At 40.4% G+C, this 13,802-nt stretch overlaps 1 protein-coding gene across 2 annotated transcripts in view; it reads left to right on the top strand.

Annotated features, from left to right (window-relative positions):
- Positions 1 to 13,802, top strand: part of ahi1 (Abelson helper integration site 1) — a 216,059-nt gene that overhangs the window by 97,559 nt on the left and 104,698 nt on the right. For both annotated transcript variants that reach the window (XM_063040430.1, XM_063040431.1), the window contains one exon: positions 10,659 to 10,776. In XM_063040430.1, coding sequence (XP_062896500.1) covers positions 10,659 to 10,776 — 118 coding nt within the window. The remainder of the gene's footprint in view (positions 1 to 10,658; positions 10,777 to 13,802) is intronic.

Genomic DNA, 13,802 nt, shown 5'->3' with positions numbered 1-13,802 from the left:
TCTCACGCAGTTGCTTCACATTCAGTTCCTGGATGACTTCATTTTCGGTCCGTTCGCTACTGCATTCGGTTTCGATTGTTATCCTTTCCTCTTCCAATTGCATCAGCTCTTCATCTATCAGTTCTTGGTCATGGGGTGCCAAAACCTCTTCAACATCATCTTTGTCAACTTCCACTAGCCAAACTCACTTTGTCCGTACTTCATTCACCATGATCGAAACGCTTAATTATGTCTAGTTTTACGCTAAGTGTAACACCCTTACGAGCTCTTTTATGCTTTTCCGATACCTTAGAACTCATCTTACTAACGAATGCTCAAAATAAATCGACATAAAGCACGGATGCTCACAGGCACGTGTTTAAGCAATGCTGGCTAGAACGCAGTTTCAGGGAGGAGCTTGGCTGCTCAGGGCGCGCGCTGCTTTTTTTCGTTACAGTGAAAATACCTTCTGTTAGCGAAAACAGGTAACTATTGTAGGTCTTTCGTAACAGCGAATGTTTGAAAAGTGGGGGACACCTGTAAACCAATTGTTTGCAATCAATTACTTTGCCTCCTGTCTCAGAGTTAGGTGTGTCTGCATCCGCGCCACCTCTGCCTAGGTACTCTTTCTCTGCTATCTGTCCCTAACCCCTCCCCTAGCAGTCCACCCTCACCGTTCCCAGCAGCCTGAAACGTCGACTGCACCACTTCCTATAGATGCTGCTTGGCCTGCTGCGTTCACCAGCAACTTTGATGTATGTTGCTTGAATTTCCAGCATCTGCAGAATTCCTGTTGTTAGCCTTTGCTCCTGTTAGATTTACAAACTCACTTTCCACTCCATGTTGACAAATACAGTACTGTACAAAGGTTTTAGACATCCTAGCTATAAATATGTACCTAAGACTTTTGCACAGTATTATAACTGTCCCATGATCCTCTCATATCCCTTTTGCCAATCTCCTGTCCAGCTCTTGGCTCCATCCCTCCCCCTCCTGTCTTCTCCTAAAATTTTGGATCTCCCCCTCCCCTTCCCACTTCCAGATCTCTTACTAGCTCTTCCTTCAGTTAGTCCTGATGAAGGGTCTCGGCCTGAAACGTCGACTGTACCTCTTCCTAGAGATGCTGCCTGGCCTGCTGCATTCACCAGCAACTTTGATGTGTGTTGCTTATAGCAGCAAAAATAGGCCACCACGTCCCTCAAGGCTACAGCACCATTCAAGATGATGTTGACTGATCTCATCCTCAACGGCTCTTTCATGCCATTCCTTGTAGCCCTAAATTCCCTGATCTTTCAAAAATATTACTTATCTTCAATTTAAATAATGCCAATTATTCAGCCTACATAATACCGGAGACTCACCGCCCTCTTGAGAAGAAATTCCTATGCAATTCAGTTTTAAATGACCATCTCTTGTAAGTATGTATTCTTGCTTGTGGCTCTTCCACCAGTGCTAATATCTCTGCATTTACCTTTTCATTCCTCCTTTCAATGCAAATGTTCCTCATTCCTCCAAATTCCACAGGATATACGCAGATCCAGCTCATTCAGCTACTTACGAGAGGATAGTGCTTTTACTCCATTGCCTAGTGAATCTCTTTTTGACTGCATTTGACTGGCAGAACATAGATACAGGAATGAAGTCTTTGTAAGAAGCTGGGTAGAGGAACTTTATTTGAAATACTATGAGATTCTGTGTACTTGTAATGGATAGTTAGAATGGCTTTGTGTGTGAAAAATGGTGTCTTACAAATTTGCTCTGAGTTTTTGGAAGAGGTATCTAAGAGGTTTGACCAGAGCAGGGTGATAAACGTTGACTGAATGGACCTTGGCAAGGGCTCTTGATAAGGTCCCACATGGTAGATTGTTCTGGAACTTTAGATAACATGGGATCTCGAGTGATACAAAACTAGCTTAGTGGAAGGTTCAGAGGGTAGTACTTACTCAGATTTGAGGCCTGTACTCAGTGGTATGGTCCACTGTAATTTGTAGTTATAGTAATGATTTAGATGACAATGTTGTTAACAGGGTTAGTGAGTGAGCAGATGACAGCAAAATTGGTGGTGTTGTGGACAGGGAAGAAGCCTATTTAATGTTACACCAGGATCTGGGTGAATTGGGGAAGAGTGCCAAGGAACAGCAGGTGGAATTTAATTCAGACAATGCAAGCCGTTGCACTTTGGTCAAATAAACCTGAGCAGGACTTGCACAGTAAATGGGAGGGGCCTGGAGAGTGTTACAAACATAGAACAGTACAACACATTACAGGCCCTTTGACCCATGATGTTATACCAACCTTTTAATCTTCCTGCAAAATCAATATAATGCTTCCCTCCTGCATAGCCCTTTCATCCATGTGCCTATCTAAGAGTCTTGTAAATGTCCCTAATACATCTGCGTCTACCACCACACCAAGCAGTGCATTCTGTGCACCCACAACTCAGTTATAAAACCAATCCAGTTTAATATTATGCCCTCTTGTGTTAGCTATTTCCATCCTGGGAAAAGGCACCAGCTATCCACTCTCAATGCTTCTTGCCATCTTATAGCCATCCTGTCAAGTCACTTCTCATCCTCCTTCGCTCCAAAGAGAAAAGCTCTGCAGATCATTCACTACAAGCCATTCAGCCCACCCAGTTCATGCCTGTTATCAAGCACCCACTTACACTACGCTAATTTTGATTTCCATTCCCATCAACTCCCCCAGATTCTATTGCCCACCTACACAATAGGGTCTAGTTAGTTACCAAGGCTAATTAACCCCCCCAGACTGCACATTTTTGGAAGGTTGGAGGAAACCAGAGCACGTGCAGGAACCTTATGCAGACGTAGAGAGAATGCACTAACTTCACACAAGCAGTGCAGAAGGTCAGGTCTGTATCCAGGTCATTGCACTGTGAGACAGCAGCTCCATTGGCTGTGCCACTTTGCCATCTGGTTTCTAGATATTGCCTAGAATGATGTACATGAAATTCTGTCCTTAATAGTTTATGAACAATAATTTAAACATGATTTGAATAAGATGGAAAGGGAATAGCCCTAAGGCAATAGATGTCAACTGTAAGATGACTAGTAGTAAAAGAGTGCTCTGATAACAGGTAAAGAATGACAGAAAATTTGAATTGCAAGTTTATGCAAATTAAAATCTGCTTATGAAGTTCAAAAGTGTGGAACTGGCATGATGAGGCCCAGACATGAACTGCATTCTTTTTTTTTTGAAAAATAGTAATCTTATTTAATTCTGTCAGACTTTGAATTATTTTGTTCCAATATGGAAATTTTTCTTTTCTGGACCCTGTTCATTTACATTATTTGCATTTGATAAATAAGAAATGCAAAGTATTCTGTATAGAACTTGGCACCTATTCCTATTAAACATTTGTTCCTTTTATCTAATATAGACAAAATGCATTTATACTGTTGAACAATTCAGGACTTGTCTTGAATATACTGTAGTTTTGCTGTTGTGGCCAACTTTAGGTAGTGATATGCACACATTATGAAAATATCCAATGTCAGTGTCTGCACTACACAAATAGGATTTTATTTTTAAAAAGTAATTACACATTTTTCTCCATGATTTGCTTCATTTTAATGAATCCAAAGAGGAATTTACATATAAAATGTAATGTTGAGAAGGAAGTATTTAAGTACATGGAAAACAAAATGCTATTTTCTAATATAATTTCCTTCTCTTTTAAGAAACATTTTTAAAAACCATTTTTCCAAGAAACAAGATGAAAGTTGTTGAGAGTTTGCTTACACATTATTTTATATACTAAAACACTTTCAAGAAAAGGTGACACAAAGTTGTCTTTGACTACCTACAGCTGCACATATGCCATGCAGTGCATATTACTTGAAAATCTGATCTGTTGCATTGGTTAAATACATGATTTTTAATAAAGGAAAGATTAACAACAGGGTAGATTGTGTAAGGTGTGCCATCATCATCCCTCTCCTCTTTCTTTTAGAAACAGTCCTCAAACTCACCATCCTCTCTTCTTTCAAATCTTTGAACTTGTGACCCACACTGAAAATTTCTAAATTTCTTCTCTTTAATTGCATTTTTTCATCCCTGCCAGTGTACTGAAAATGCTGTGTAATGTCTAATACCATCCAATATGATTTGAGGCCATAATTAATCTCTCTTTGGCCTCCTTGATTTTGTTACAGCATTTCACACAGTTGAAACATTCCATTCCTCTTTGCCACTGAATGGTGGAAATGCTGTTCATCTTGACCCTTTCCAGTACACTGGTGTTAGTGCATCTGTCCTTCCAGCTGATCCTCAAAATCTTTCGTAAGGTTCATTGGTGGTATTATTCCAGGGTTTTCAGGTGTCTTCTGAAGGTGATCCATGATTGAGACCCATACAGTAATGTAGGAAGGATGACTGCTCCATAGACCAAAAGGTACACCTGTATACCTGCTCGTTAATGTAATTAGCTAATCAGCCAATATTGTAGCAGCAACTTAATGCACAAAAGCCTTTAGACATGGTAAAGGCTTAATTGTTGTTTAGGCCAAACATCAGAATGGAGAGAAATCTGATCTAGGTGACTGTGACTGTGGAATGATTGTTGGTGCCAGTTGGGGTGGTTCGAGTTTCTCAGAAACTGCTGATCTCCTGGGATTTTCATGCACAACAGTCTTTAGAGTTTGCAGAGAATGGGGGGGTGGGGGTGCAAAAAACATGAAACATCCAGTGAGTGGCAGCTCTGTTAATGAGAGAAGTCAGAGGAGTATGGCCAGACTGATTCAAGGCAATGGTAACTCAAGTAACCATGTATTACACCATGGTGTGTAGAAGAGCATCTCTGAACACACAACATATCAAACCTTGAAGTAGATGGGCTACAGCAGAAGAAGACCACGAACTTAAGCTCAGTGGCCACTTTATTATGTTCAAGAGGTACCTAATAAAGTGGCCACTGAGTGTAATATCACTCAGTCAACTTATGCAGCCCCTTTCAGAGAACTATAGACTTTGACCCCAATATCTCTCAGGACATTAGTACTGCCCCTTAGAGTATCATTGCTGTTAAGGGTCCTACAATTAACAGTGTACTGTTCCTTTCCATTTGAGCTCAAAGTCCAACACTTCACATTCGTTTTGATTATGTACCATCTGCCATTTTTCTGCCCATATCTACAGCTGGTCTATATTCCACGGTACCTTTGGTAATCCTCTACACTATCCACAGTGCCATCAATGTTTTTGTCATTTGCAGACTTGCTAACCAACCCAACCATATTTTCATCAGTCATTTGTATAAATAAAAGTAGCAAAGATCCTAGTAGAGTTCCTTGCTGAACACAGCATGGACCTCCAGTCTGAATAAGACCCATCAGCCACTATCCTCTGGCTAGGATTAGCAGATTTTGTGTACACTTTCTTTACTTCAGAAGGTGAGATTGCAGTTGTACTAACTTGCCACAGGGACAGCTAACAGTCTTCTGAGTAGTGGATGCAACTTGGTTTATAGTGTAAAATCTCCGATTATCAAAAAAAAAATGGGCAAACAAATCCTTGGTAGCGTATATTCTGAACATTGAAAGGAATGTATTACCAATTACAATACTCTTTCATCAGGGCTCTCATTAATATTTCAGTTCCATCCAATTTGAATGTCATCTTTCATTTTATACTTGCTGGACAGGTGGTTTAACCAGGTGAAATCATTTTACCAGTCTTGCATTTGTCCTATTTATACTGTGCAATAGTGCAGAGAAAAACAAGACCATGCTTATAGATCTGTTACTCGTATATCTTATAAATAACAGGCGTTGAACAATATTGCCTTTTGGTTGAATATTTTTTGAAGCCAGGATTTTTCTCATAACTGCTAAAAGGAGGAACATCTTTTTGTGCAGTGCCAAGGTCTGTGGTTAGTGATAATAAATTGGTCAGTCTATAAATGTAAGCCATCACATAAAAACTGGGAAGTAGTATGCAATCTTGGATGTTGCAAGAAATCCAGATAATGAGAAACACCAGACTTGATCTGTGTGGGGGCAATATTGGCGGAATGAAGGGTTGTTTTCAGACCTAGTTGACCTTTTTGTACCGTAGAGGCCAGTGATTGGAAACATGGTAACATCATTTGAGTCTCAGGAAATTATTTCTTTGTTATGGTAACTATAACCTTACTAATTAAAAAAACAGTTTGGTTCACTGATGTCCCTCACTGAAGAAAACATGTTTTCTTTTACTGGTGTGGGCCACATGCAACTTCAGACCCACCAAGTGGTCAACCTGGTCCTGTAAAGATTATCATTCAGAACAATTAACCTTGTTTCTCTTTCCACAGATGTTTACTGATCTGCTGCTTTTAATCATAGCAGCATTATATTTAGTTCAGTTTCAAATTTTAAAAGTAGCTTTCTTTGTTATTTGAAAGATGGTGTAGCTACATAGAAACACACAAATACAAATAGATTTTTAATAGAGTTAATCATTGTAATGTGTTGTAAATAACAAAAAATCAAATCTTCACTTGGGACATCCATCCCATAGCATAGCAGAAGATCACATGAAAACTATTTCAGGCAATGAGTACTGTCCGTAGGCTTTTCCATATTTGATGTGAAGTATATTTTAACTGAGTGTGCAAATCATGGATAATTTGCACTTAAATCAATGATATGCCACTTGTTGCTCAGATATCTTTTTTGTTACATGTATTAAATTGGGTGAAACCCAGGTAAGAAATGGAATCAGTATCAAGCCATACTCAGGTAAAAGGGATACCTTGGAGCAATTCACACTGTGAATGCATAGAATCCCGCCCATTAAGCACTCAGAAAGCACTCCTAGGAATAACAGTGCAAAAGAAATAAGTACAAATAGAGTCTTTAATAATTCTATACAGAAATACATGCTGTCAGCAGTGCTGTGCCACAGATCCATTTTATGCTGCTGCTCCCATACACCATGGCTCAATGTAGGGAGGCTGCCTTTAAGGGATAGTGTTAGCCAAACTGTTCAGCACTGAAACGTGCAGATCAGGGCAGCTTCCTAGCCATCCTTGCACTTATCAGGATCAAGTGCATGTGCCATTGTTCCGTGTATTTTAACAGTCGATCAATACCTAATCAGAGTGTAAGACTAATCGTGCTATCAACAGTACCCAATTTGCATGTCATCTATAACCTTGCTAATGATATCTCCTCCATATCCAAGTCATTCCCAGCACATCAGTAGGTAGCAGCAGAGACAGCAGGGGTCACATTCGATTCCCAGCAGACAATGTGCAGCCCAAGCAGTTGTCTTTTCTTAAAGTGCAGTGAGAAACATTTATCTATTCAGCAATACAGCTCTTCTGGCCCTTAGAGCAAGACTGCCCTAGGAACCCCCAAGAAATCCAGTTAACCCTAACCTAATCACAGGACAATTTGAAATGACTAATTAACCTACCGGTATGTCTTTGGGCTATGGGAGGAAACCAGAGCACCCAGGCAAAACCCATGCATTCCACAGGGAGCATGTACCAATTCCTTACAGACGGCATCAGAATTGAACTCCAAGCTCCGGAACGCCCCGAGCTGTGATAACATCAGGCTAACAGCTGTGCTACTGTGGCACCCATAATATGGCTGTGAGTGGTTGGATTAGAGGACTAAGAGCACCATGAAAAATCAGCAATCTGCGAGGTAGTGCCTGGCAGGGTATACGCTAATACTGTTGTGCAAAGGAAAACTGTAATGTCATGCTTTCTTGATCAAATGGAGGGAGAGGGGGAATCAAGAAAGGTAAAACACAAGAGGTTCTGCAGATGTTGAAAATCCAGGGCAACACACACAATACTGGGGAACTCAGCAGGTTAATCAGCATCTATGGAAATGAATAAACAGTCGACATTTCGGGCTGCGACACGTCATCAGGACTCTAAAGGAAGAGGGAAGGCGCCCAAATAAAAAGGTGGAGGGAGAGGAAGGAGGACAAGCTAGAAGATGATAGGTGAAGCCAGGTGAGTGGGAAAGATAAAGGGTTGGAGAAGAAGGAATATGATAGGAGAGAAGAAAGATTACCAGAAGGAGAGATCGACATACATGGCATCAGGTTTAGGGGCTACCTAGACAGAAAATGAGGTGTTGCTCCTCCACCCTATGAGTGGCCTCATCATGGTGGAAGAGGAAGCAATAGACTGAAATGGTGGGAATGAGGATAGGAATTAAGTGCTTGGCCACCAGGAAATTCCACTTTTGGCCAGTGGAACGGAGTTGCTTGACAAAGCGGTCCATCAATTTATGATAGGTTTCACCAATGTAGAGGAGGTTGCATTGGGAGCACCAGATACAATAGATGACCCTAGCAGATTCACAGGTGAAGTTAAGTCCTAGAAGGACTGCTTGAAGCCATTCTTTAAGAAAGGAGGAAGGCAGCAGAAAGGAAATTATAGACCAGTTAGCCTGACCTCAATGGTTGGAAAGATGTTCAAGTCAGTTGTTAAGGATGAGGTGATGGAGTACTTGGTGGCACAGGACAAGATAGTACAATGTCAGCATGGTTTCCTTCAGGGAAAATCCTGCCTGATAAACCTGTTGGAATTCTTTGAGGAGATTACAAGTAGGATCGATAAAGGGGATGCAATGGATGTTGTATATTTGGACTTTCAGAAGGTCTTTGACACGGTGCCACACATGAGGCTGCTTACCAAGTTAAGGGCCCATGGTATTACAGAAAAGTTACTAACATGGTTAGAGCATTGGCTGCTTAGTAGAAGGCAGTGAATGGGAATAAAAGGATCCTTTTCTGGTTGGCTGCCAGTTACTAGTGGTGTTCTGCAGGGGTAAGTGTTGGGACCACTTATTTATGCTGTGTATAAATGATTTAGATGATGGAATAGATGGCTTTTTTGCCAAGTTTGCAAATAATATGATGATAGGTGGAGGGGCAGGTAGTGTTGAGGAAACGGGTAGGATGCAGAAGAACTTAGACCGGTTCGGAGAATGGGCAAGAAAGTGGCAAATGAAATACAATGTTGGAAAATGCATGGTCATGCACTTTGGTAGTAGACATAAATGTGTGGACTATTTTCTAAATGGGAAGAAAATCCAAAAATCTGAGATGCCAGTGTCTTAGGCGTCCTTGTGCACAACACACTGAAGGTTAACATGCAGGTTGAGTTGGTGGTGAGGAATGCAAGTGCCATGGTAGCATTCATTTCAAGAGGTCTAGAATACAAGTGCAAGGATGTGATGCTGATGCTTTAAAAGGCACTGGTGAGGCCTCACCTTGAGTACTGTGAACAGTTTTGGGTCTCTCATCTTAGAAAAGATGTGCTGGCATGGGAGAGGGTCCAGAGGAGTTTCACAAGGATGATTCCAAGATTGAAAGGGTTATCATGCAAGGAATGTTTGATGGCTCTGGGTCTGTACTTACTGGAATTCAGAAGGATGGGGGTGGGGGCGGCGGATCTCATTGAAACCTTTCGAATGTTGAAAGGCCTAGACAGAATAGATGTGGAAAGGATGTTTCCTATGGTGGTAGAGTCTAGGACAAGAGGGCACAGCCTCAGGTTAGAGGGGCACCCTTTCAAAACAGAGATGCAGAGAAATTTCTTTAGCCAAAAGATGGTGAATTTGTTGAATTTGTTGTCACATGCAGCTGTGGAGGCCAGGTCGTTGGGTGTATTTAGGGCAGAGGTTGATAGGTTCTTGTTTGGACATGGCATCAAAGGTTACAGGAAGAAGGCCGGGAACTAGGGTTGAGGAGGAGAGAAAGAAAAAAGGATCAGCCATGATTGAATGGAGGAGCAGACTCGATGGGCCAGATGGCCGAATTCTGCTCCTATGTCTTATCGTCTTGTGGTCTAAGGCCTAAATGGAGCTGAGGGAGGAGGTCAATGAACAGATGTGGCATCTCTGTCACTTGCAGGATTAAGTCCCAGGAGGGAGATTAGTGGGGAGGGACGAATGGACAAGGGAATTTCTGAGGGAGTGATCCTTGCAGAAAGTAGACAGTGGGGGTTGGGAGGGGAGGGATGGTAAAGATGTATGTGGTGGTAGGATCCTATTGAAGAAGACAGATATTGCGTAGAATCATGGGGTGGTAGGTGAAGACTAGAGGAATTCTATCCTTGTTAAGGTGGCAGGAAGATGTGAGTGCGAATATTCGGGAAATGAAGGAAATGCAGCTGAGGGCAGCATCAGTGGTGGAGGAAGGGAATCCCATTCTTTCAAGAAGGCAGACATCTCTGATGACCTGGAAAGGAAAGCCTCATCCTGAAAAGAGATGTGGCAGAGACCACGGAACTGAGAAAAGGGAATGGTATTTTTACTGGAGAAAAAGAAAAAGGAAAAAAAATTCAAAAAAAGTAAATTTCTGTATGGTTCTTCGGCAAAATTTAGATTTCAAATTATTTTGGAGCTGTGCCTTTTATTAATATGTTACAGTGATATCCGATGAAAGGATGAAATCGTATTTGTAATTATGCTGTTTGTACAACTAATTGCAATTTAAAACTTTCTGATCATATCAAGAGAGTTGTGTATTATTTATACTGCCGATGTTAAAAAAGAATCATCTGATTTTACTTAACAGTGAATTCACAGATGTAATGTGAATTAGTGCACTGCTTACTGGGCAGCAGTTTATCCAGTAGAGATTACATTACGTCATTTAGTAACCCAGGAAATTGCACTTCGGTTTCTGATTTGCCTTTCCTTTTGCAGGCCAGGCCAAAACATTTTCTTCCTGCACCATCATTGCTGTCACCACACTCCAAACTGAGGCTCCCAAATACTGTGGGTGCTCAGCTATTAGCACAGCAACCACCAACTTCACAGATGGGTAAGTATAAATTTAATTTAGTTACAGTTTCAGAACTTCACTTGAGACCCCTTATAAATTAAATGGGCTTTTGCTGAACAGTTATTGGTTCTATACTAATTCACATTCCTGATTCTTGTTATACCTAAAGTAGAAAACATTCAAAGCATCACCTGAAGGCTTCCTTTCAGTAAATGCATGATTCTTTGCTCCTGAACATAGAATTAATTTTGAAGAAAGATGCCATTTGTCAGTGAAGTATCAATGCAAGTTTCCTAAAGCAAAAATTGTATTGGATGAAATGGGAAAACTGATATAGAAACAGTTCATTCGGCCAATTAGTTGATATTGGAATTCATGTTCTATTTGTACTTTCTCGTCTACAACTATCAGTATATTCTTTTTCCATATTTGTGTACTGAAAGTGACTATTCATAACCTATCCCAGTTGTACCAGTGTTGAATGCTATGTAGCTCACTTGTTTGTCCTTTCCTCATTTAATGTTCCATGCTTTTCAAAAACTTTTTTTAATTCCCAGTTAAGGAATGTTATCATGTTGAATTCGAATCAAATTATTTCCTTCTTGGAATTGAGATGCCATAAAAATATATACCCGAGTTTATGGAATGTACTTGCTACTAAGATATTTAGTTAAGGAAAAACTAATTAAACTGAATGTATTAGCAAAGAGATAACTGCAAAATGTTTATTGTAATTGAACTGAATTTTGAAGTTGCTACTTAAATTAATTTGTAGCCATATATTAATATAGTTTAATAATTATAACATTTTTCAAGTAACTTTATCACTATTTACCTGAAGTACTCCATACTGAACAATTAGGAATGTAGATCTAGCATGCCAGTTTTTGTGTACCTTTATCTTTCCTTACTAAGCTTAGTTGAGGAAAGCCACAGCAGTTAGAAGTAATGGCGTTCTATAATCTTTTATTTATTTTGAAGCATCCAAATTCAGCATGACCAGAGCAAATTCAAAATTTGCTTATTGTTTTGTTTATTAGTAGCAGAACAAATGGCCACAATGATTAAAATGCCATCACTAAGATGTAAGAAATGAGGAATCAAATACGAAACTGTCAGATTATCCAAATTAGTTTTTATTTTAGATACAAAATGCTGAAAGAACTCAGGCAGCATCTAAGGAAATGAATAAACAGTCTACATTTCAGGCCGAGACCCACGATGATGAAGGGTCTGGACTTGAAACGTCAACTATTTATTCATTTTCATAGATGCCACCTGACCTGCTGAGTTCCTCCAGCATTTTCTGTGTGCTGACTGTGGATTCCACTATCTGCAGGATCTCTTGTATTCGATTTCAGATTATATTGCCCTGGACAAACAGAACACTTCTTAGACATCTGATTGGCTTTCTAAAAATTAAGAAAATTCCAAAACTATGGATTATGCTTCTAATCTTCCTAGGGTTTCAGTATTAGAACAAGCAAAACCACCATTGATGGCAATAATATATTAGTGCTTAAAATATAATTTAATTACATGGCTTAATTATGAATATATTAGTTAAAACGTTCTTACATTTTTATAGGGTAGAGAACACATTCTTGCTTCCAGTTTTCATGCAGAACATATTCTTTCATTAGTTTAGGACTGCTTGTATGAATAGCTTCAGCTATTTTCTTAATATGGTAAACTGTTTGTACTCACAATGGCTAAGTAGGTTATTTGTATATTGAGTCATTCATTATTTGGTTATGCTGTGGTATAAATTCATTTGTTTACATGGGAACACACAGATTAGGAACAGGAGTAGACCACTCACCCTCATGTCTCCTTCAACAGTCAATAAGATCATGGCTGATCTGATTGTAACCTAAATTCTCTATTCCCACTGCTCCAGTAACCTTTCATTCCCTCGAATATCTACCTCTGCTTTAGAAATATTCATATATTCCTCTGCTTTTGGGAAAAAATGAGTTAGTTCTCAGGGATCAATATCCCATTTCCAGTTCATTACTGCAGAGGTTCCTCAAGAGCCAACCTTCTTTATTGGTTTCATCAATGACCTTTCTTCCATTATAAGGTAAGAAGTGGAGATGTCCGTGATCAATGCACAAGAACATTTGTGTGTGCCTTGGAGAATATACCGAGTTTTTCCAAACCAGAAGCTATGAACAGGAGATTTGCAATCTGCTGAGGGCTAGGTCTGAGGCATTGAAGACCAGTGATTTCAAATCCTACAAGAAGTCCAGGTACAACTTACCAAAAGCCATCATGGGAGTGAAAAGGCAATTCCATGTGAAATTTGAGACAGTCAAACACATGACAGCTGTGATAGGTTTACACACCATTGCTTCCTACAAGGCAAAACCTAACACGTAAATGGCAGTGACGCTTCGCTCCCCAAGGAGCTCAATGCCTTTTATGCAAGCTCTGATGCTGCACCTGTGTGGATCCGACAGCATCCAGCGACCCTGTCTTCGAGGCCGGTGTCAGAACATCCTTCAAGAGGGTGAACCGTCGGAAGGCGTCAGGCCCCAGCAGTTACCTGGCCAGGTACTGAAACTTATCCTAGCCAGCTGGGTGGATGGTCATTGACTTCTTCAGTCACTCACGTCTGCAGTTTGAGTACCTCAGCTGTTTCAAAAGGTCAGCAATCATACTGGTGCAGGGGGAGCTGCGTCAATGATTATCAACTTGGTACCACTCTCACCTACTTTAATGAAATGCTTTGAAAAGTTGGCTACGTCTGAGCAAGGACCTGGATCCACTGCAGTTCACCTACAATTGCAACAGGTCTACAGCAGATGCAATCTCACTGGCTCGCCATAAGATCAAAACACACAGGAGCAAAATTAGGCTATTCAGCTATTCAGCACATCGAGTCTGTTCTGCTTTTCCATCATGGCTGATTTATTATCCCTCTCAACCCCATTCTCCTGCCTTCTCCCTGTACCTTTGACACCTTTACTAATCAAGAACCTATGGACCTCCACTTTAAGTATGCTCAATGACTTGGCCTCCAGAGCTGCCTGTTGCAAAGAATTCCACAGATTCACCACCCT

The sequence above is a fragment of the Mobula hypostoma genome, chromosome 2 (assembly GCF_963921235.1).
Source record: "Mobula hypostoma chromosome 2, sMobHyp1.1, whole genome shotgun sequence".
Classification (NCBI taxonomy): Eukaryota; Metazoa; Chordata; class Chondrichthyes; order Myliobatiformes; family Myliobatidae; genus Mobula; species Mobula hypostoma.
This window is presented reverse-complemented; position numbering and strand designations above follow the sequence as displayed.